Source organism: Photinus pyralis, unplaced genomic scaffold (genome assembly GCF_008802855.1).
Source record: "Photinus pyralis isolate 1611_PpyrPB1 unplaced genomic scaffold, Ppyr1.3 Ppyr1.4_LG4, whole genome shotgun sequence".
Classification (NCBI taxonomy): Eukaryota; Metazoa; Arthropoda; class Insecta; order Coleoptera; family Lampyridae; genus Photinus; species Photinus pyralis.
Window position 1 is genome coordinate 32896973 of NW_022170511.1, and position 24655 is coordinate 32921627.

Genomic DNA, 24655 nt, shown 5'->3' on the forward strand with positions numbered 1-24655 from the left:
ACCACAAATCGAAATTTATTTGTACTGCCCGAACACAAAAACACATGCCATATTTATTTCGAGAGATTCACCACTAAACCAAATAATAAAACTATATTTAAATTTGGATCAGCTCCACTACAAATCAACGTTAAAAGATGTAAAATGTTGACTAGGTCCATTAAACTTTAAAGCAACATGTGTTTTGTAATTACCAAATTTATCTCAGCTGTATTGAATTACGGGCTAGAGCGTTTTGAAAGGAAATCGAACTGGCTAATATAAACACGGGAGTCAGTCAGAAAGTAATTGCGAGTCGCATTTGACATTTCCAGATAAATAGGACGAACATTATCGTCGTAAAAAAAATTGGAACGCTCATCTTAGAAGAATTCAATTTAAAATTTAAATTAATTACCCGCAATATTAGGTCAAGCTAAATGGATGGACTTTTTGAGATTGTTTAAATTGTAATACAATGTTATGGCGAAAGTGTGAAATCGTTTAATTGTATATGTGCGGCTTCTGAATGTAAATTACCATATATTTTAATCGGCGCGGACATTAATTGAATTCCTTCGTGTAGAAGACGAATTATTTTTGTACATTAATTGTATTAACACATGCGTGGTTCTTTTATAAATCTTGATCAATTCCCCAAAACATTTTCCAGATGTGGAAAGTACTTTTATAAATGGTAACTACTCGATTTTAATCGAAGAACTGTCTTCCCTTGTCTATTTTGTTTGCATGCCCAAAATGTTCATGTCCTAGTTTTTCGTAATGATCTTCCAAACTAAATATTCAATTACAGAATCTTTTGCAAAGTGGGCGAAGATCTTCCCAAGAATTTTGTGGATTTCTTCTGCCTTTCTGCACCTACTATTTTGCTAATCAATGTTCAAGCCATCAGCAGATTGTAAAAAAAAGCAATGACTTTGTTGACTCGTGCTTTAGGCATGGCGGGTAGTAAGAATAAATCGACCATTTGATCGCCCATAAATCATAATTAATAGCGTTCATCTAAGAGAAAAATTGAAACATGTATACTCTAACTACCCTCTTCCTACACTCCGCTCACGAGATATTCACACTTGTAGTTTTGGCCCCACTGACGGATGCGCATTGTCCACATCTCTCATTTTCCCTTTGTGGGCACTCTCTTCGGACACTCCGTTTTCGAGATATTAACAACACGTTTCGCTTCTAAAATTTACAAAAATCGCTCCACCAATAAGAAAGTTAGTTCAGTAACTTTTTCTTCATTCTTTTCGAGTTTTTCCGAAAAATGAGGGTTTTTCAATAAACGATGATATTCTCAAGTGCGCGCATCTTGCTTTTGCGTGCTTCTCTTTTATTATTATTATTATTAACTTAGCGCATTTTACCCTATAGTAATAAGTAGGAACCTTGTGTAAAGGTTGCTTGAAAAAATCGGAGCGCTTAGAACTGATTACAATTCTAAGACTGGAATGACGAAGGTTGTTTTGAAGACAATCGCACTTTTTACTGTTAATATGAATGGAGTCACGTTTTAACAGTTTCACTTTACCTTGTGCATGTACATTTAATTTAGCGTTTCGTATAATTTGCATATTGAAAATTGCTCATCTTTCAAGTTAATAATTTTTTGTTTTTTTCCAGATTGCAGTCACCGTGGTCCTTGGATTTTCGAAACCATTGTATAGAAGACGCGTTTAGATGAGTTAACGCTAATTATATACCTCCGAAAGTAAATTGTAGGTATACCATCACCAAACGTATACAATATAAACTCTTAAATAATAATCGATAGTTGTGTGCGAGTCGTTTTCGCAGTTTTATTGTGATTTAGTTTTTAAACGAAATACGTGATATTATGTATAACTTAAACGTAAATTTGGCCCAATCGGCGGCCGACGCCGTCAACAACCTGCTATCGGTGGATAGCGCCTGCACAACCCCCAGGACGCCGGAAATATTAAATTCCTTAATAGCCATGACCAATCCGTTAGATAATTATACGTTCGGTGACGATGTCACTAAGACCACGAACGGTCCGTTAACGACAATGTCCAATGATTCCAACAGTTCGAGTTGTAGCCAAATAGAATCACCGACGACGACACCGCCAAGTATCCAACACACTTGTTCGCAACTAATTAAAGCTGGACTCAAACTTTCGATCGAACAGAAACGCAAACACAATAGCGAATCCGAAGATCTTCTGGATCTGGACCATTGCAAGCGGATCAAAAAATCGGAATCGGATTCTGAAGACCGAAGAAATGATGGGGTAAGAATATATTAAAATTTTGGCATTGAGTTGTGTCACATTTTGAAAATATCATTTCACACTTTACACTCTTTATTCACTAAATTCATGCATTAGAAAATCACGAATTATTAAGGCATTCAACAAAGTAACTTATGGAACGTCTTGTATATTTTTACATATTTTGAAAGGAAATGAAATTGTGATTGCAAAAAGTATGGTAATAGATGGCCTTCGTCATCTGATGCTCAGGTCGTCCTCCTGGCGTGCAATGACAGTTACTTCATTTAAATTTGGTAACTTCACTAACATCGTAGCCCCAATAAATCAGGAAAACAAAAGAGACAGGGTGATTGCAGATCGGAAGGTAGAGGTTTCCTATTAAAATCTAAACATATTTTTCCAACAAGCCACCGCTTACTTTCTCTTTCAGTCGGTATAAGTATACAGAGTCTGTCCACCCTACAGACCTGACCTGGCTCCCCCAGACCTTTTTCTATTCCCTCGCTTGAAAACTCCTTTGAAAGCTCATCGTTTCGGAACAGTCCCGAAAGGTTTGCACCAAGGCTATAAAGGAGATTCCGAAAGAGGTCTTCCATGGCGCCTTCGATTCTTAGAAATCTCGTTGAAAGCGCTATATCAATGCGAGAGGGAGTATTTTGAAAACTTTAATGTTGTAAATAGAAGGATATGACCAATAAATTTATTTAATCAAATCAGTATACATTACTTTTCGGACAGACCCTGTACGTTGCTTTTAATCGAGAACGGACACCATCAACTGTCTTACATGTGACGATATTTTTCTCATATACCAGCCAAGTAGTCTGTGGTGATGTACATACTTGGGAACATGGCCTAATGGTTGGGAACCATAATTTCCGTACAGGGTGGTTCAAATTCGTGGCTTACCATGGGGATCTTTGTAACGGTGAGAAATACAGTGTAGGTTAAATGGCGGCAGTTTCCTCTTTTTGTGACTAAAAAAACGCTTTTTAAATTTTTCAGAAATCTTTGAAAATAACTGCGCTACCAGTGCTACCACCGAAAAACTGAAACTGTCAAATTTCATTTTAATTTTCCCTAGCTTAAACGGTCGGAAATAGAGGGCTCCCGTTAGCACTGATTCTGTTATCAGATTTGTAATGGCACGCTACCTAGATGCAGAAGCTACAGGCTACTACTGTCTTAATTCTTATGAGCGCCGCATTGAATTTTTACGGAATGAGATAGAGCAGCGATTCTCAACCGTTTTGTAATCGCGACCCCCTATTTTCAGGGTCTGATGACCGCGACTCCCTAGTACTTGATCCTATTGTTAATTCCATTGAAGAACCCACGCTAAACTAAATATTTTTTATTTATTGTTAGCGAGTTGAATATACAGGGTGACAATTTGAAAACTTACCACCCCCCATATCTTAGTAAATAAACGAGATATTAAAAAAAATCAAAATCCGTTTCGGTAATTCGGAGGGGGAATCACAATGACATAGTTGGCGACGCACCCCCTCCAACCCCCTGCGCCCCAGCCACCCCAACTTTTAAATCTTAAATAGTGACCCCCCATGTGTGATACGTCGTTGGAAAGCTCTGAAAAAATGCTTTCCAACCATACCAAATAGCATTACATTTAGGTTAGTAATTATCGTGCAAATCAAAAAATAAACTAATATGATACATTTGAAATCTGTCGTATTTAAAACGCAACTGGCGAACATAGACGAACTAAGACAGAGAATAATTCAAGAATGTCGAAATATTGCAAAACCAACATTGGAAAGGTTCGACAAGAGTTTGAGAATAGATTATAACTGGCGATCAAAAATGAGTTGCTGTCGAGTCGGCTTTGGAAGTTCAAGTTAAATACGATTTTCCATGTTTATTTTTTGATTTGCACGATAATTACTAACCTAAATGTAATGCTATTTGGTATGGTTGGAAAGCATTTTTCAGAGCTTTCCAACGACGTATCACACATGGGGGGTCACTATTTAAGATTTAAAAGTTGGGGTGGCTGGGGCGCAGGGGGTGTGAGGGGGTGCGTCGCCAACTATGTCATTGTGATTCCCTCTCCGAATTACCGAAACGGATTTTGATTTTTTTAAATACCTCGTTTATTTACTAAGATATGGGGGGTGGTAAGTTTTCAAATTGTCACCCTGTATATAACAGCTACGTAATGCCCTTATACGGGGTGTCAATTTTAAAACTATGCAGTCGGCCATATTTTCCAAACTAAAGAAGATATTGAAAATCGCGCAAAACCGTTTCGGGGGTATCGAGGGTGAACCAGAATGACGTTATGAGTGACAACCCCCCCTTAACACCCCAGCCCCCCTCTTCTAACATTCTAAATGGCAACCTCATACTTATGACACATCGTTGGAAAGCTACTGAAAAATGCTTTCCAATGGTTCCAATAAAGTCAATATTCATTAAGACAATTTAACAAAAATATAATAATTAACAAAAAAAACTAAATGTTGACATTGAGCGATTTATGTTGTTATTGTCTTTAGCACTTCCAGATTTCATTAAAAATCTAATCAGATTTGATTACTTGCTTATTTTGAAACTAAATAAATTAACCACACACATAAAGTTTTTGGCAAATTGAAGCGATGTTCTCGACAACAGGCGAGTTCTTGTGGTATCACTACCAGGCGTCTCGGAGTCGGAAGTCCCCGCGGTTGTAGCTGACCATGTAATTTTTAATTACTACAAAACGACGTTTCCATCATAACTTTCTTATGCACTTTGCATTATGTTGAATTCGGAATTGAAATCGAAATTATCTTACCTGTCCTGTACCTACCGCGACCCTCAAAAATCTACGCGCGACCCCCAGGTTGAGAATCGCTGATGAGAGAGGACAAAAAAGAAATTCATTTTGAATGCATCAACATCATAATCATGCTGATTCAATCTCGTTGCCCGTGGATGTTTCGTTGAAAAGGGAATGTAAAACACTTGATTTTGAAATTTGTCGTGTACATTTATGTAAAAGTATATAGAGTCTTCGGATCCCATGAGATTGAAAAAGCCATTGCATATTTATCTCGATATTTATTGATTTGTGCAGTTGGGAAATTTCACTCCTCCCTTACTTGTATGACACTTTGCTGTTTAAAACATGCCTGAGTGTGCGAAAAAAAGTCGATTAACGTACCCCGAGCTTAAATGGTTGCTAAGTAACGTTACTTCAAATACATATGAAATTTGAAACTATAATTTGGGAAAAATCCTCTCAGATCGCTTTCTATAAATGCAAAAGAGATCTTTGGCTCGCATCCTTTGTTGGAACCTTTCACAAACACCGCGTGGTGTAGTGTAGGTATTCTGCCAAATCTATTGCACTTCTTAATCGCTGTATTGGTTAAAGTTTTGAATGAGTGCACCAATGGATAAAAGATTGAAATATCTTTCACATTTCCTTCAGATATGCCACCATTAACGATGCACTTAAGACTTTGCTTGAAAGATGCTTCCTATTCTTCCACGCCAACAGCCTTTCATATTCTTTATAGTAGGCTTTTGTGTTTGGATTTTTGCAGGTACCAACTTTTTCTGCTTCTGCAACAAGCATTATATTCTTCAACCGAAGTCATTTTTGTAAGCAAACTTAATTAGAAATTTATTCCAGTATAACGTAAATATGAATTCATTTTATTTCCCTTATTCTTTAATTATATTGCAGGTATAACAAAAAATACTATAAGAAAGGCGTGTATAATAATTACTCTTTAAAGCACTTGTAACGTTTAAAACTTGATTATACATTTGTTTCTTAATATACTATTTTTTCAAGATCATTCAGCTAGCGCTTGTTTAAGCGACGTCGATTTTTGGCATTTCAGAGATTTTCTGTTGATTTGTTTTCAGTTTCATGGTAAACTGTATATAGGGGCGCCGACTTAATGGAGTTTGGGGGTGTTCCGGTTTCTCCAACCACGATGTGGCGGCGAATTTCCATTCTCTTCCCCTCCAAATATAATAAACATGTGTAAATGTTAACGTTTACGACACCAGTGATTAGGAGCGAACATTTCATACCATAACATACAAGTAATAGTAACAGTAACTTCTTTTTGATTTGTTTAATGTGAAATCCTTGTTGGTCCTTGGTTGATCCTTGTGAGGTTGAGTTTTTTTTAAATCTTAAGCCAATACAAATAAAGAAATTAGAACTTTGTGAACCCAAAACACCAATATGTAATTTGCATGTCGGATCCTTAGAACACATATACTTTCTGAGAGCTCGAAGACTTGCACTTTATTTGTCGTAAGAAACTTCTTTTTCCTGAAAAATAATATGTCTGGGTACTAAAATCGATTTTATCTCTACGACAAAAAAATCCCTAATTTGACTCAAATTAGAAAAATTTGACCTAAATTCGCGTTTTCCTGAATTGCCCCACGTTGGGCGCCAAAAATTAATGCTATGTCCCCTCATTCAATAAAAAAAAATATATGCTATGCCCCACGTTGGGCGTATAAAAATGATTGCTGTGTACAGTGGCATGAATTCATTATAACACTCCAATACCATTTACGTAGCTAGCTCCAAATTACACAAATAAAACTGTGTAACAAACCCTCAACCTCATCTTCCTATAAACTTTATTTTTAATAACTAAAGAAAAAATTAATCTCGGGGTTCAGTTCTCAATCTCAACACTGACTTAGCAAAATCTTGGAAGTTCCGGATCTCCGTAATTCAAATGAAACAACACTATTAAATTTGGAAATTTTCAATGAACAAAAAAACAAACTATGAATTTTCTTAGAATTCAAATTGATACCTAATTTTCTCGCATACAAAATATATCTTGATTATCACACAATTACATACAAAAATAAAATAAACATTTCTACAAAACAAACAATAATCTGAAGGCTAACAGCGCCTTATTGAAACATTTTACACAGTTACAAATGGTCAAATACAGCAAAAAGATAGATAAATTCCGTTCAGAAAACGTTAAAACTTTAGATAATTGAAGAATTGTGGTTTTGCGACCTCAATTCAACAAGTGGACATGCAGACAGTTCGCCAGTTGCAATTTTTTAGAATTTGATCTGATCGAGTGGGTAGTATGAGCTTTTCCTTAGATAAACCGGACCTATGTCTACGGAAGAAAACGTTAAATCCTTAGAAAGTTAGGGAATTGTGCTTTTGCGACTTTAATACTACAAGGTCTAATGTGCAGAGTATGTAGCGAACCGGTGTTAGGTATAGTTTTCCGCAACAAGAAATGAAACCTAATTCAAAATGATATTTTCTGACAAACACAGGGTGGAAGTGAGAGTCTTATAATACACCATCAGAGCAGGCCTATTTTAAATGTTTGGAATGCATTTCTACGTTTTTAAAATGAAACTGGTGATAATATAATTCTGAATTTTTGTATCAATCTGACTTTGTTCATTTACGGATTCATTCAAGCACTCTCAATAATTTGTGAAAGTTCAGCGCCCTTTTTTGCAAACTTCTTCGAATCTTTTTCTTTTCTTCAGAATGTAGAAATAAAACAGCCCTTTATATGTATAACCACAGATATACGTAAAGATATATCTGTGCTATAACCACCAATGAACCATTTAAATTAAATGGTTTTGCCGGGTGTTGAACACCTTTGCTCCTTCTGTATTCGATCACCGCGCTACTTCGAACAATAGAAATTAATATAATATTCTATCCCCATTCATAAAATCATTAAACGTACATTATTAATAAATTCTTTTTTTGTATCTGAATGAGTTAAAAATAGATTTAACAAATTATGCCCGAAGGACATTATTTCTATTTCTGATTGCAAATTGTAACATACTGATCGATTTTAATTTAATTAAGTGTCCACCACTTGCAGATGCGCTCAATTAAATTATGTTAAGATACGAAGATACCAATGTAAGGTGATTAAACTTTAATTGTGACGCAATTGTTTGTTGTTGGAAGACGGTTTCAATTAAAATGTTGAGATTTTTCGTAGCGATTTTGCCCAGTTAGTAACGGTATAATTAGAACAAATAGATAATTAGTGAGCTGTCTCGGAGAATATATGAATGAGATTAAAAACTTTTTATTTTTGTTTTGGCAAAAGACTAAAAAAAAAGCATATCAAGTAGGTAATTATTTAGAGATTATATGAAACTGGGCCAAAAAAATGTCCAAATTTGTTTCTTCATTTAAAATCGGTTATCAATGAAGTATGACTCTCTCAAGGTTGTATAGATTGGATCTAATCAGTAATTCAATGCAAAATTCTCTAGTTTGAATACCTGTTTGTTATTCAAGAAAACCCGAAGAATACGACCGGAATTCGCGATTATATAACAACAATTTTGTCAGTTTAGCATCTTGCGGATTCTATTGTTCTGTCTAGACTATCCGCCTTTCAAGTTTGAAGGACCCTTACAATTACCTCAAATTATACAATCCCGATGTCTATCCTTTTCAGACCAAAGCAAATTGGTTGTCTATAATCAAGCGTTTTTCACATTTCATGGTACCCTCATTATGGTTTCTGAAGCTGAAGATTCTCTCTCCTTTCTCTTGGATATTTGACCAACGAAGGTTTTATTGTTGAATCAATTTCGATCAATATTTTTCTAATAGGAAAAAAAGTAGTCGAGTATAAGGGTGTAGGATATTTCAATTACAGATATTGGACTTATTTTATTGGGGAAGAAAATATATAGGTACCTACTTTACAATTCAAAAAAAGTTTGTTTCTACAAGATTTGGCACCTATTCCCTATTCCTAAAATTCTCCTCCATTCTATGCCATTAAATCTCCTTCTTGTTGTTGCACGATGATGTTTGTAGTTTTGGTGGGCTGTGAGGTGGATGTTGAATCTTGTTAAAATTCCAAAATAAGGCAATAAAACTTAAGAACAACAAACATAGTATTATTTTTGCTTGAATTTATAAAAAGCTATTTATCAAACGGTCATGCAATATAAAAGGATCACTTCGATAAGTTTTTCACAAGATTTATGTGGTTACGTATTATAGTGATAAACATTCGTGGTAGTAGACTAGCTGGCTATAATAGTGTGTGAGTTATCAATTACATCACAAAAATTACTCATCAAAACGAAATACATTACATTTTTTATTTATGTAAAACTATTTAAAAAAACGGTGATTTAAAAGTGTTTTGAAATACACGAGAATTGTTATCGCAATATATAACTTAACGTCGTTTTTTGTTACAGTTAACCGCTGAAGATGAAGAGCGACGAAGACGTCGACGGGAAAGGAATAAAATCGCGGCGACAAAATGTCGACTGAAGAAACGAGAGAAGACGATCAATTTGATTCAGGAATCCCAAACGCTCGACGACCAAAACGTGGACCTGAAGAAGCAAGTCCAGGAACTTCAAAATCAAAGGCGACAACTCGTGGAAATGTTATCTTCGCATCGATCTACTTGCAAGCACAACATACCAAGAGCGACAAGGGACAATGTTACCCCCCGACTACCGCCGTTGTTTTCCTTATCGAATGCAGTGATAGAAACGAATCATTCCTATAGTCGCCCGGCCTCCGTCGACACCTTCAAAGCTCAAACTATTAATATATACAACCGTCCTGCAAGTGTTGGTGTAGTCAGTGATATAACTTACACTCGTTCCATGATCCAACTTAACAATAAACTTCCAAACATAATTATAGAAGAACCCCCAGTGGATAGTTACCAGCCCCAATTTACTAATCTTGACGACCCAGAGTGTTTAACGTATCAATACAATAATCAACCATGCCATAATTATAATGGAAATAATAATCAAAACTATAACAGCACGGGTTTTGATAACGGGTGTATGGCGTAATTGCACCTTTGCATGTTGTCATCGCAACACTTCTAACTGAAACCCCTAACCCATACTAAAAGTGAAAAAAAATTGATTTAATTGGGTTAGGTGTAGTAAGTTGGGACGTGGAGTGTGACCAACTGCTTCCACTCTAACCTCATTATTGTTACCAGATCTGTCAATTACCAATGAATGGTACTTCATTGTTAATTAAATGGTGCACAATATACCTATACAGCATTCCACATAGGAATAGTATTTTCATATGTTACATTACTTTTGATATTACTGCCAAATTTTGAGAGTATACGTCTTTTAATACAGGATGTCGCTTCAAAGCTCACACTAGTCTTCCAGAGCTTGGCTGTTTTATGTTATTTTCGTTCGTGCAATGCCAACTTGCTGGTAGGAAGTGCAATTTACTAGAATGATCACCAGATTTCAGTACTGGTCCAAACTGTCGACAGAATGTGGTGCGATTTCTAGTAATTTGCGCCTGGGCCACCGCAGATGCGCGATGTGCTAAATCAAAAGCAGCCTCACATACTTTTATTTCTCCGAGGCACACGATCTAATTTTGTTCAAATTAGACTAGAATTGGCGTGACATCCTGTATCGTTTTGTTTTGTTTTGCGTATTTTTTTACTTACATATTCTATTTTTATGTAGTTTAAAACTACTTATGTACCTTTTTTCCAGTCATTGGTTAAACTCGTAAATGTTTATCTGGTTTTTAAATTTAGCTTAAGTTTTTTTTTTATCAAAGGGCTCGTTGCGCAATTTTTATAGTATTTTATTATATTTATCTGTTAGTAAGAATCGTTTGTTTAAAAATTGCGTAACGACTGCTTTATACTTTAAGTATTTCTCGCCTCTTAAGCAATTTATGATACATAAATTTGCATTAAGATTGTTGCTTCCATTAAAAATATGTCTGAAATTGTTGTGCGCTTAGTAATATTTACTTTTCCCCTTTTTTGTAAATGTTAAAAATAGTGCCTTTATCACATTACTTTGCAGCAATATCTTTAGATTACCCAGTGTTGAAAAAGACAAGATAAACCTTAATCTTATTGTGATATGCTTGGGCAGTAAGTTTTCAAAACTCTGCGTCTATTTTTGTATACTTACGTTGTGTATTCACTCTTTTTTAAAATACGCATGTGCCATTTTGTTATTATATATTATACGAATATGAGATCATTTTCTATTTTTCTATGAAATTTTAAAATGCTTCGATTCTTTATTTTATAGAACGTTGTTGAGTCTTTTCTGTATATAAAATTTATTGTATAATGTTTCAAAACTAATTTTTGTTTCCATACTGCACTTTTTATCTGTAAATATGTTTTGTCTACTTGAATTTGCTTTCTGTTCTCTGCCATCGTTTAAGGCGTTTTTAAATCATTATTAATATGTAAAATTACCTCTTTGTTATCTACATTTTTAAATTTTAAACGGGTAAAATTTTACCTGAATCATGTTATATCGTGCCTTAAAGTTGTTTAATCCTTGGAAACATTTATTTTAAAAATAAATTTAAGTTCAAACAGCGTTTGATTATTTTTTTTTAGTTTAGGTCGGACCAATGGAGTTATGTATCAATCTGAGCGCTTTGACAGTCGGGGGAAGTAATGGTTAATATATCCTTTCCTAGGGTAATCCTTGCGCGTCATACAACTGCAATGGCAGCAACAGACAGAGGGCGTAGCGTAAATCAAATTTGGAATTAAAATTCCGCCAAATTAGTCTTGTTCTTCAATTTAAGAGGGATTCGCAACAATTAAATATATATTTATTTATGTCGCTTTGTTGCCCTAGAAAAGGTGGTGTAGCAGAAAAGTTTAATATGTTGTCGAGGTCTGGGTCTTGAAGCAAAAACCATTTTTTCGACCTTGGGAGAGGACCGCTCGCACCGCCATCTTGGATAAAAGGTACAGAAGTACAAACGAAAAATCGATTTTTTTTTTCAAAATAACCACTAAATATTCTACATCTGTGATTGATCTTACGAAAAAAGGGTTCAAATAAAACTTGGAAGAAGACAAAAGTACTCACATTTTTTGTAATAATATTCCGAATTGCAGGGCGGAAATATGAATTTTTTGTAAAGCTCCCAATTTTCGACCGTAAACTTCGTGGGAACAAATTTTAAATGTTTTTTCCATACCTACCACAATAAAGCCCGTTTAATTTTGAGGCTGACAAAGAAAATGGAACAAGCTTCTGTTACTGTTGAACAAGCGGAAGAAGATGATGTTGATTCAGATTGTAAGGATAACGATTTACTTGTGTTCAACATTTGAGACTGTTTTCGTCGTTGACGAAGACGTCCATCTGCTTGTTTTGCTGTCAGCACTAGCTAGCACCATCTCAAAGTAAAATCTACCTTCGCAAACTAGGTTAGAGGCAAAATTGTTGAAAGATTATATTCCGCAAATAGTTTGAAACATGAAGAGGTGGCTGGGGAATATTCTGTTTCTCCATTCGTTTAATGGCTGCCCGGCCGGGACCACCAAAGAAAGGAAAACGCTGACAATATGATCGCTTGGTTGACGCTATGTGTTGGTCTGGATCAACAAAAAAATCGCGGACGCGCCACGTTTTGTACTTCAAGAGGGTGCGGAAATGAGTACATTTTGAACTTACAAAATTGTAATAAATAGCGGGAGTTATTTTGCAAACATCGATTTTTTTGTATCTTTCATTCGAGATGGCGGCGTGAGCGGTCCTCCCCTAAGGGCGAAAAAATGGTTTTTGTTGCAAGGCCCAGATCTCAACAACATATTAAAAAATTTTCTGCTACGACACCTTTTCTAGGGCCAAGGCCTTATTTGTCCCCTACTGACTGGAACAATACATAGGTAAGTAATTAAACACTTCGTTGCCAATCCCTCTTAAATTGAAGAACAAGACTAATTTGGTGGGATTTTACTTCCAACTTTGATTTACGCTACGCCCTCTCTGTCTGTCGCTGCCATTGCAATTTCTTCGCGAGGTGCAGCTGCAGATACAGCGCATTTTTTAAAAACCGAAATAGCTTAGCAAATGGTTAGATTATAACAAAGAGATTATAATAAGTACGAAATGTATCGTGATTGTAAGGTAGTGGCATGCTATATTTATCGATGTTTACTTTCTTGGTAGATGATTAATGGCTCTTTAAGCCTTTACACATAAACATTTACAAAGGTCCCCTGACATACGTTCAAAATCTATGCTTAATGGAAGAATAATCAAGCCCTTAGAGAAATTCTCCGAAATATTGCATTTTCCATTTGTATAGGTTTTTACATCGCCCTACATTACATTACCCGCCTCCGACACTCCGTTCTGCAGATATTTTCACTGTGTGAGTACCTTTCTCAAAATTGCTTGCACCAGTACTTGGCCCCACTAAAGGCATGCGTATGCGTACGTATGCAAGATCTGAGATGAATTGGTTGTCGCATGCAAAAGGTATGCACGCTTTACTTTCCAAGATAAAATCTAAGGAAATAACTCATGCCCCCCCCCTCCCCTCCTCCTTTAACAGCGAAATTTGATTGCCGTTTGGCGCAACTTTAAGGTGTAGACTTGCTATTACAATTGCAGAACATTTCCCTAAAGGTAGTTCAACACGGTAGAAGTGGGCCCGGACGGGCGGATGGACGGACGGACAAAACGCAAACAATAGTACTTATTTTTAATTATTAAGAATATGCTATAAATATTTACTGGTAAAAATAACTTCGTATCAGTTAGCGAAATTATTTAACAAGAAAGCGGCTACTCCTGAATTATTGTAACGGGGATTCCATACAATCTTTTTTCTGAAGAAGATTAATATATAACAATTTTTTACTAAAACGACGCAATTTTGCCATGCATTCTAAAATACAATATTTCTGGCGGAAGTCAAAACTTTTTCATTACTTATTACCTATACTTCAAATTAAAGTTCCATGAGAAAAAAAGTGCGTTTTTGTCGATACTTGGAGAATGCGACTGTCAACTGTTTTTCTATTTTTATCACTGTAATTGGAGTCTTATTACAATCTTTAAAAAAATTAACAAAGTTCTCGTATTAGATCGAAGGGACTTCAACACATTTTTGTGTGGCAGATCAGCAATCTATTAGCCAGTTTTGACCCCATCATTAGTCTGATCTTATTGTCAGAAGCTTCCTTATGTCGGTATCAACAGCTAGTGTGCCCCCACAGTCCTATAAATGCACCATCTATATGATATTAGAGGGCTTGCTGAAACATTACTTTCATCTTATCTTAATAATAGCAAACAGTGTGTTTTTATGGATGGTGTTCAATCCGAATTAATCTATACGAAGAATGGAGTTCCTCAAGGCTCTATCTTAGGACGATTATTGTTTGTTATGTACACAAATGACTTTTTTACTTATATGCACCCGAATCACTGTATTGCTTATGCTGACGACACTTGGTTACTCGTTATAAGGGTTCCTTATTACAGATTAAGCAAATCAAAAAATAATAGTCCAAGAGTTGAATTGTACAACTATCTTCCAGATCCTGTTAAATGTCAACAATTCAATCAGTTTAAAAATACTATTAAGAACCATCTTCTGAACCACTGCTTTTACTCTGTAAGCGCATACCTAAACACACCCTGTGATTTAATGTAAAATACCTTCTACTGTTTTAAAAAATTTGCTATTGTTAATGATTTAATGAATAATTTTATTGTTGTGTTATTACTTTCATGTATCACTGTATTTACTAATCTAAACCCTGGTAAACATAGGACAGCATTATTCCAGAATAATTTAATTTACCAATGCTGCAAAATTTTTAATGTATTACCAGACGCAATTAAAAATATCCCTACCTTTAGACAGTTTAGGTTAAAACTCAAACAGTTTTTACTCCAATACACATTTTATTGCTTAAGTGACTACATCTCGTTATCGAAATAAAAAGAAAACGCTTTCCGTAGTTATGTTGGCATGTTAGTATATCTGTAGATAATTTTATTTTTATTTATATTGTTTCATTATATTTATATTTACATTATGTTATATTGGTAATTTGTCAATCTTGTTAGTTGTTATTCTTTTCTATGTAATTTCTGCTGTTATAATTTATGACAAATATTGCACATACATCTCTGTACTGAATGTACTGGCAATATACAAATACAAATACAAATACAAATACAAAAATTTGTTTGTTATTTTATGTACCTATATGTGTATATTTTTTTGCGTAACACAACGAAGTTGAGGTAAAGCTTATGTGCTCGTGTTTCCGTCCGTCCGTCCGTCCGTTCCATCGAGATCTCGGCCCCTGGGCCACCTAGAGACTTCGGGTTTTTGCTAATTGATAGCTGTTATGGTCTATATTTGCCCAATTCGATCAGTTTCATTTAACTCCATATTTTGCGCAGACCGCGCAATGCCAACTTCCATATTTATGGGGATATTTCTTTGAAATTTTAACCACAGGCGCTTCTAGTAAAGGTAAACATTTCGCACATAGTAAAAATTATGTGGGCATGCGCAGTGACTGCGCAATGCTAACTTTCTTACTTATGGAGATATTTCTTTGAAATTTTAACCATAGATGCTTCTAGTAAAGGTAAACATTTCGCACATAGTAAAAATTATGTGGGTATGCGCAGTGACTGCGCAATGCTAACTTTCTTATTTATGGAGATATTTCTTTGAAATTTTAACCACAAATGCTTCTAGTAAAGGCAAACATTTCGCACATAGTAAAAATTATGTGGGCATACGCAGTGACTGCACAGACTGCTCATAGCCAACTTTCTTATGTATGGTAATATTTCTTTGAAGCTTTATTTTACTTATTTAACTCCTCTCTTTCTCTGGATGTGCTTCAATATGGAGATTCGACATTTTGTGACGATGCATCGTTTCAATACTTTGTGTTACGCGGCAATACCCACGAGTGGGTTTTGGAACATTTTTTTTATTGGATGCTATGTGATATGTCCTTTAATTACCGTTGTCACAAACACACTTAAGTAACAAATAACATTTATTATAATTAAAGTACACACTTAAAACGTTGCTGAATTGTCGAAGCCAAGATGGTTGGTTCAAGTCGGCTGTGTCTCCCGTACGTACATTCTCTTAATACACTACAATTCTTCCCTTCTTAGATTAATTGTTGTACAAGAAATGAACTACAATACACTTAAGTACATTCAAAATCTTTGAAAATTTCTGGTTTCTTAATTTTCCTACCTGACCTACTAACTATTGCTTCTGGTATAGTTCCAGAATTGTTTCTGCTATAATTACTACCTATAGTTTCTGGTAAATTACCCGAATTGTTTGTAATTACATTTTCAACATGTGCATTTACTAAAGGAGTTATATTAGAATCTGCAACTGTTTGTTCGTCCTGAACATCGTCAATAATTTCCGTTTGAGGAGTGGAGGTTGAACTCTTTTCTTCTAATCGTTGGCTTGGTACTTTAGTTGTATGGTTTTCCGAGGTCTTCTCGATGTCGTGGTTCAGCTCTAACCCGAATTTCCGAATCTGATCCAGATGTCTTCGCCACGTCTGACCGTTTAGTAACATGCAAAGGTAATTTTTCTTCCCTAGCACTTGAGAAATTTTTGCTTTGATCCAGATAGTATTGTTTTTCTCTCTGTAATCCTTAACCATAACTGTCTCCCCCTCTTGAAAGGTTTCATGTCTACCCGTTCCATTATTTTCCTTATTCTCCCTCCTCGGTTGAAGTAAGTTGAATAAAGTTCTAACATTTCTGCCTATCATGAGTTTCGATGGTGTTTCATTTGTGGCGCAATGCACAGAGTTCCTGTAGTTAAGTAAATATCGACTAACTACTAAACTAGGAGTGATATTATGTTTGTGAGTTAACAGTGCTGCCTTTAATGATTTCTTGAACGTTCGGACTGCGTTTTCGGCTGCTCCATTTGTAGATGGGTGATACGGTGCTGATGTAATCTGCCTTATCCCATTTTTTATGAGGAAGTTTTTGAATTCCGTCGACACAAATTGTGGTCCGTTATCAGAGACTATTGTTTCCGGTATTCCCCAAGTACTGAAAATGTCCCTGAATTTTTCAATTGTCTCTTCCGATGTCGTTCTTTCCATCTTCTTGATCTCTGGGTATTTGCTAAATGCATCTAATACTATTAGGAAGGTGTTTCCTTTAATAGGACCCAAAAAGTCCACGTGAATACGTTGCCACGGTCTTGTTGGTTTGTTCCAACTCATGATCTCTGATTTTTGTGGATTGTTTGCGATTGTCTGGCAAGGTATGCATGCTCGACACGTTTCTTCAATATCCTTATCCAGATTTGGCCAATAGAAGTATGCTCGGGCAATGGATTTCATTTTGACTATCCCCAGATGACTACTATGTAATTCGTCCAGCAATTGTTGTCTAAATTTTGTAGGTATTATTATTCTGTATCCCCACATGACGCATCCCTGCTCCAGAGTTAATTCTAATCTTTTTCTAAAATATGGTGTTAATGTTTGCTCCTCCACCTTGCTTGGCCAACCTACCGATAGGTAATTATACACCTTAGAAAGTACCACATCTTTTCTAGTTTCCAATGCTACTTTCTTGTAGTCTACCGGTAAGTTTTCGGATATGATCATATTTAGATGAGATGATTTTACATCTTGACCTTTGGAAATATAACAAATATCAACAGGATGCCTACTGAGCATGTCTGCTACATTATTATTTTCGCCTTTAATATATTCCAGCTTATATGAAAATCCCGAAAGAAATGCTGACCAACGTTGAAGTCTTGAAGCTGCCATCTGTGGAATTCCCTTGGTTTCGCCTAGGATTGACACTAGCGGACGATGATCCGTTTGGATTGTAAACTGTTGTCCCATCAAATACTGATATAGTTTCTTGACTGACCAGTAAATTGCCAGAGACTCCTTATCTAAAACCGAATAATTTTTTTCTGCCGGCATCAACGATCTCGAAATGAACGCCACTGGCTTCAAAATTCCATTTTTATTTTTGTTAAATAATGCTCCTGCTATGCCGTCTTGACTCGCATCTGTTTGTACAACTATGGGTAAGTTAGGATCAAAGTGAGCTAATATTTGATCAGACGCAATAATACTTTTGATTTCTTTGAATGATTTTTCACAATTAGACGTCCATTTATATTTTTGATTTTGCTTCAATAGGTCATATATAGGTCGCATTAATATTGCTAATTTAGGTACAAATTTGCTATAATAGTTAACCATACCTGCAAAACTTTTTACTTGGGTAATCGTTGAAGGTCTGGGTGCTTCAATGATCGCTCGTTGTTTTTCCAGGTTTTTCTTTATACCATACTTTGAAATTGTGAAACCTAAATAGCTGACTTCTTCCTGAAAGAATGCACATTTAGTTTTGTTTAGCTTAAACCCTGCATCGTTCAGTTTTTTAAGAACTGCTTTTAGATTTTCTACGTGCTCTTTCCTAGTTGCTCCGGTTACAATGATATCGTCTAAGAAATTTGCCGTATTCTTAATGCCTTGCAGTAGTTGTTCTAGTACCTTTTGGAAAATTGAGCTGGCTGGCGTAATGCCGTAAGGTAACCTGTTCACCTTAAATAACCCCTTGTGTGTGGTCCAAGTTAAAATCATGGCTGATTCGTCATCTACGCTGATTTGGTTATACGCATAACTTAAATCTAACTTCGTAAACGATTCGCCCCCGCTTAATTCCATTAATATACTTTCTACGGAAGGTAATGGATATTGCACTTGTTTGAAATATCTATTAACGGTCAATCTGTAGTCTCCACAGAGCTTGAGTGAACCATCATTTTTGATTATCGGTACTAATGGAGTTCCCCACTCTGAAGTTTCTACTGGAGTGATAACTTGCTCCCTTTGAAGAGTATTTAGTTCATCCTCCACCCTCTTTTTAATTGCTAAAGGTAATTGTCTAGCTTTTAAAAAGACTGGTTGCATATTCTCTTTTAGTTGCAAGTGAACTTTTTTATAATTGTAACATCCTAACGAATTATTAAACACACGTTTAAATTCTGCACAAATATTTTCTGTCTCATTACTTATTGATAACACCTCAGCTGTTATTCTAAATTTAAATTTTTCCAAGAAATCTCTACCTAACAAGTTTTCTGAAGGCTGATTGCTTTTAATTATTTGAAAACTAAAATTTTTGCAAATAGTATTGTTATACTGCACATCACCTACTATATAACCTGCTGGTTTAATTTTACATCCTGAAAAACTTCTTAAAATGATGTTTGAATCATGCAAATCTAAATTGGATAGGTATTTTTTATACGTATCATAGTTTAAAACCGATACAGCTGCCCCTGAGTCCATTTGACATGATATTTTATGTTCATTAACAGAAATATGTATGTAAATTGGTTTGTCATTGTTAAAGTAAATATTATTTATTTCAACAGTCTCTGTATCAAAGTCCAACATGTTTTGTTTAATGTCTTTAAACTTACATACCTTTGATAAGTGTCCAATTTTATTACAGCTGTTGCACTTGTAGCTCGCATACCTGCATTGTTGCTGTCCGGTGTGAAGTCTTCCACAAGCTGTGCACTTCCATTTTCCCATTTTCTTCTCCACAGAGTTGCCTGATGGGGTCTGACGCTGCTGGAATACCTTCTGCCTCAGTTGAAACGGATTCGACTTCACTAAATTTACTGATTTATCTACTGCTAACAATGTTGCTTCTTTACTAAGGGCAATCTCCATTAGCTTCTCCAAAGTTACTTCGCCTGGCTTCTCCTCACACAACCTGTCCCTTATTTTCCCTTTTTGAAGACCGCAAACGAACTTATCCCGGAGGACTGATTTCAAATTGGTGCCAAATTCACAATTTGTTGCAAGATTATGAATCCTGGCGTACCATTTGTTCAGCGATTCGTTCGCCTCCTGCGCAGCAGCATAAAAATCGATGCGCTCCCTAAAGAGGCAAGTCGCCGGTGAAAAGTGAGCCTTTAATAGCTTACATAATTCTTCGTATGATTTCGACTTTGGTAAACTGGGGGTGCATAGATCCCTTAAGACTTTGTATGTATCTGAGCCAATTAGACTCAATAACGCCGCAACCTGTTTCTTGTCCGTCTGGGTGTCCCTTATGTTATTTACTTCAAAAAATTGCTCTAATTGTTCTTGATAAACAATCCACTCGTCTGACTTGACATCGAACTTATGCATGGACCCAATTAAAACCATTATTGTTGTCTTCTGATATAGCGATTCTCGTTACTTTTACGAACTGCCCTCGATGCGGTGCACGTGCAAGTTTCCAACCTCAAAAAATAGCACCCTTTTTTTTTTCTCAATATGTATCCTCGTCGCCAATTGATATGTCCTTTAATTACCGTTGTCACAAACACACTTAAGTAACAAATAACATTTATTATAATTAAAGTACACACTTAAAACGTTGCTGAATTGTCGAAGCCAAGATGGTTGGTTCAAGTCGGCTGTGTCTCCCGTACGTACATTCTCTTAATACACTACACTATGTGTCAATGACGTGTCGAAGCCAAGGATGGTGGAATGACAAATAAAGATTATTATATTATTATTATTATGGTGGATTTCGCTAAAAGCCCTCCACAAAATGTTTGGGGCACTTTTCATAGCTCGAGTTTCTATTGGTGAAAGAGAGACCGCGATTGGAGCTCTTTCGCTAAAAACCCTCCACAAAATGTTTGGGTCACTTCTTATAGCTCAAGCTTCTATTGGTGAAAGAGAGACCGCGAATGGAAGCTAAAAAACTTTAAATCGCGTGACAAAATTCGCAGCGGAAGGTAACTTTTGGCCACCCGAAGTGGACGAACCCTCCAAGCCGCGCGTCTTGCCAAGGTGGTTAATTTCGCCCCTAGGGAAGAACGGACAAATTAAGTGAGATGAACACTGAACAGCTATCTTTTTACAATTAAATTTGCAAAAATGCGCTAAAAACAGCCGTATATATCTTTCATTTTATCACACGCTAATAATAATTTGTCAACAACTTTGCTTTATTCATGAGCTTAAATCTTTAGCAGCGCCCGCTCTCAGAAGCTCACTTTTTGACTTAGCAACTACAAAATGGGAGAAATCGCAAGGCCACTTTTGTACGTGTTTATCATAGGTTGTAATTACTTCTCTCTTGTACAAATGGAACGTAAGATCATTTAAATTTGAAGGCATTGTTAAAACCAGTCTGATAAGAAAGCAGGTATAATAGTAATAGTAACCTTCAGAAGTTACGCTTGCGATGAGAAGACTCATTTCATTGCTCGATATCAAACGGTGCGATTAGTGCGGGTTGGCATGGAATCGTTCTCCAAAGAAGAATTTTTTTAAGCTGTACCGGTGAGTCAAAATGTAATTCAAAAAACGTACAATCATAAATTAAAACTAATTGAATCTTCACGATCTGTTTGATTCCGTTTAATTAGTTGTACGTTTCCTGTGACACTAGGTATAGGTAGGTACATTCCCAAATATGTTCTAACCTAACACAAAATTGAAATCTGATTGAATATAGGATTCAGACAAATTGTAGTTTGAAACTTTGGTTCTCGTTGAAAAATCGAAATTTGGGGTGATTTCAATAACCTCCCAATTTTTTTGGGTGAGGTTAAAACCGTTATATATTATTAGAATTAAAAATTTTCTATAACATACGACTCCTGAAAGCGTCAAATTTCGTCAGAATCTTCCCAGTGTTTAGAATATTAATGTTTTTGCTTTTGCTTTAGTCAGACCAGACAAATAGTTATTTCCAAAAGTTATAAACGGTACGAAAAACGTTTTATCGTGATTTAAGAATAATTTGTTAAAATCAAACCACTAACTGAGCTTATTTAGAATCTCAATAGCTTTTGGCATGGTTTAAAACAAATATATACCTATTTTCTTTCTTTTTTCCGGATATAATGCCGTCGTATCATCCGCATATAAAACCAAGCAATTTAAAAACATGACAACATCATTAATAAATAATAAAAATAAAATAGGTCCTAAAGCAGATCCTTGTGGACAGACTCTTGGCCGTCTGCGTGAAAAAACGAAATTGCCGCCCCTCTTTCCAACCTTATTTATAAAATAAAATCAAGTTAACTAAAATGTCGAATAATAAACAAAAGTTGGAAGCTGTTTGTTTCAACAGGATAGTGCACTCGCTCCCAACGGCATAATCGCGTGAGAATATCTATCGGGAAATTTACGGGAAATAACAGAAGGTATGTCCGACAGGCATTCTTCTTCAAAGGCGAAAAATAACACAACGCTTTCCTTCGCCTAAGTGAGGGAGCACCTTTTGAATATTCGCTCCCCCAAGACTCGCACACGAAAGATTCCTGACGGCAATGACAAGTTTTGAACACAAACAATTTTTAAGGCCATCAACAAATTTTTGTAACCCTTAAAAAATACGCTAATCGACTAATTTTCACCCCTATTTTCTGTAGGGGCAGGGTAGGGTTAACCTAGGGTTTCCTCAACAGCGGTGCCATCTTTGAGCAGCCGTGAACACAATATGTTCTGTCGCTTCGACAGCCGCACTTTTCTTGCCGCTTTTGTGACGTAACTCACCGTGTTTAAATGACTGCACCGCTTCCGAGGAAACCGTAGCTTTAGTAATGCTGCAATGTTATTGTATTTGTAGGACGACATGATGGTGTTCCTGGGAGCGAAAATACGTCGGAAAATTTTCTAGAAGCAAATACTCCGGGAGCGAGAGTTTTCTTGGGGCCGAAAATTCGGACCCGATTTTTTTTGGAGCCAAATCTTCTGGGGGCGAATATTGTTTGGGGCCAATTTTCAATGGTGAATCCACACAACATCTGTAAGTACCTACTTATGGTCATTTGCACTGAGAAATTTAAGCAGATCTTAGGTTAAGATTCGTGACAACGATTATTGCGACAATAATTGGCTAAGCTCAACTTAGCTTTCTCGGTGCAAAATGTCCATTAATGCTTTTTAAGTACGATGCGAATTGTAACTAATCTCCTTAGTAACATTGATCCCTAACAAACAGGACAATGTACTTAGCTCTAGTATACTGTATAGGGTCTTTAGCTCTACCTTTTCTGAGGGATTATCCACTTGCAGATTTCGCTTATCCTGTAATCTAAATATCTTAAATTTATGCCCTGTGCAAGTGCGGATGCTTTGTTTTGGTACTGTCTCAACATATTTCATATCTTATTCCTTTGAAGACCTGATTAAATTAGAGCGTCATTTCAATTGTTTATGGTCGAAGTACTTATTGTTGTTACGTACTGTGTAGTGTGCACAATAGAAAAACATTATCAAAATTATATAGAATATATTATTATGAAAAACAAATTAGATCAATTAAGTTATGCTATAACATAAAAGGTAGGAAATTAAATAACACACAATTTAAAGCGAATGGGAGAGCTGCTTATGATCCAACGATGATATTGTTTATAGGAATGTGGATCAATTTGACAAAGAATCCTATAAAGCCCATAATGCAGAAACCGACAGCTGTTGCGAACGCTATCTTCTGAAATTCTGAAAACAAATCCAATGTCAAAAACAGTTCGATGTAAGCCAAAATACGTGCTTTCAGAACTTTATTTGGCGAGAGATTGAAAGAGTATATGCAAAAACATATTGGCAAATAATTGCAACTAAAAATACACGTATTTTTGAAAGAGTTACAAATTGCAAGTAAACAAAACGAAATTCATGTGAACCTACCTCTGCGATCTGGTTTCGTGCAGCGTTTAACTAGACGAATGGAATCCTTTGCGAATTGGCGACCGGGTTCCACAAATTTTGTGATTTGATCCATGTCAAACTGCAAGATTGTAACAGTAAATTAGAGTTTCAGATCTTAATTCGATATTAAATGGAAATAGGTTACAATTTTGTCTATTACTTATTAGTTACATAAAATGTTCTTACCTATGAAACGCACTTTGAATTCAATGAATTAGACAGAAACTGCGTGCTACAGTGCAGTCAGATTAGAGAGAAGGGGGCCAAAATGTGAACGTTTACAAACGTCACTAGAAATTATCGGCCACGATGGCACATTCACGAGTGACGTGCCCACAGTAGTGAGTGGTAGTCACGGTAGATGGCACAACTTTCTATTGTACATACAGGGTATACTTTTGGTTCAAATCGAGTGTGATAGATTCATTTTTTAAAGCAAACAAAACCCACACGAGATTCTAATAAATAAAAGTAAAATAGTATAAAGCGTATATATCTGGTCGCTTTTTCTTCTAAACCATCTTTTTTAATTTGGTCCATGGGCGAATATAAAAACTAGCGAACTCGTAATTTACAGCACCTTATGATAAGGTTTATGTATCAACTTTCATAACGTTACTTGTTTACAACTCATCTTTATCATTTAAAAATAAATTTACATTAGAAAATATACCTGCTTCTTTTTAACTTATGAAAATTATAATTGTATCCAGTCTTATCTGTATCAATTTGTTACGGAATGAACGTACACTCGTATACGGTGGGCCAAATTTATTTGGAATCCTTTTTGATCTCAAATAACTTTTTTAGTTTGGTGAAATTTCAAACCTATACTGGCAGCGCATGTTATTTAAAATGACATTTAAAAGACTAATGG

The 24655-nt window shown here is 35.8% G+C and overlaps 3 protein-coding genes across 4 annotated transcripts in view; 2 read left to right on the forward strand and 1 right to left on the reverse strand.

The window, feature by feature from the left end:
* The window catches only part of LOC116167897 (activating transcription factor 3), a 62870-nt gene extending 51563 nt beyond the window's left edge, over positions 1-11307 (forward strand). For both annotated transcript variants that reach the window (XM_031483492.1, XM_031483491.1), the window contains 2 exons: positions 1624-2254; positions 9458-11307. In XM_031483492.1, the coding sequence (XP_031339352.1) occupies positions 1838-2254; positions 9458-10075 (1035 nt within the window). In that variant the 5' untranslated portion in view covers positions 1624-1837 and the 3' untranslated portion in view covers positions 10076-11307. The remainder of the gene's footprint in view (positions 1-1623; positions 2255-9457) is intronic.
* A 4926-nt stretch (positions 11308-16233) lies between these two features.
* On the reverse strand, positions 16234-20259 carry LOC116169089 (uncharacterized protein K02A2.6-like). The gene has a single exon (XM_031485116.1). It carries the CDS (start codon positions 20257-20259, stop codon positions 16234-16236), a length of 4026 nt encoding a protein of 1341 aa, XP_031340976.1.
* A 1068-nt stretch (positions 20260-21327) lies between these two features.
* LOC116168386 (ATP-binding cassette sub-family G member 1-like) overlaps positions 21328-24655 on the forward strand; it is a 59795-nt gene continuing 56467 nt past the window's right edge. The window contains exons 1-2 of the mRNA XM_031484190.1: positions 21328-21393; positions 22691-22870. Coding sequence (XP_031340050.1) covers positions 22849-22870 — 22 coding nt within the window. The 5' untranslated portion in view covers positions 21328-21393; positions 22691-22848. The remainder of the gene's footprint in view (positions 21394-22690; positions 22871-24655) is intronic.

Excerpts from the sequence above, each read along its gene's own strand:
- LOC116169089 (XM_031485116.1), bottom strand. The coding sequence starts at position 20,259 with ATGGTTTTAATTGGGTCCATGCATAAGTTCGATGTCAAGTCAGACGAG.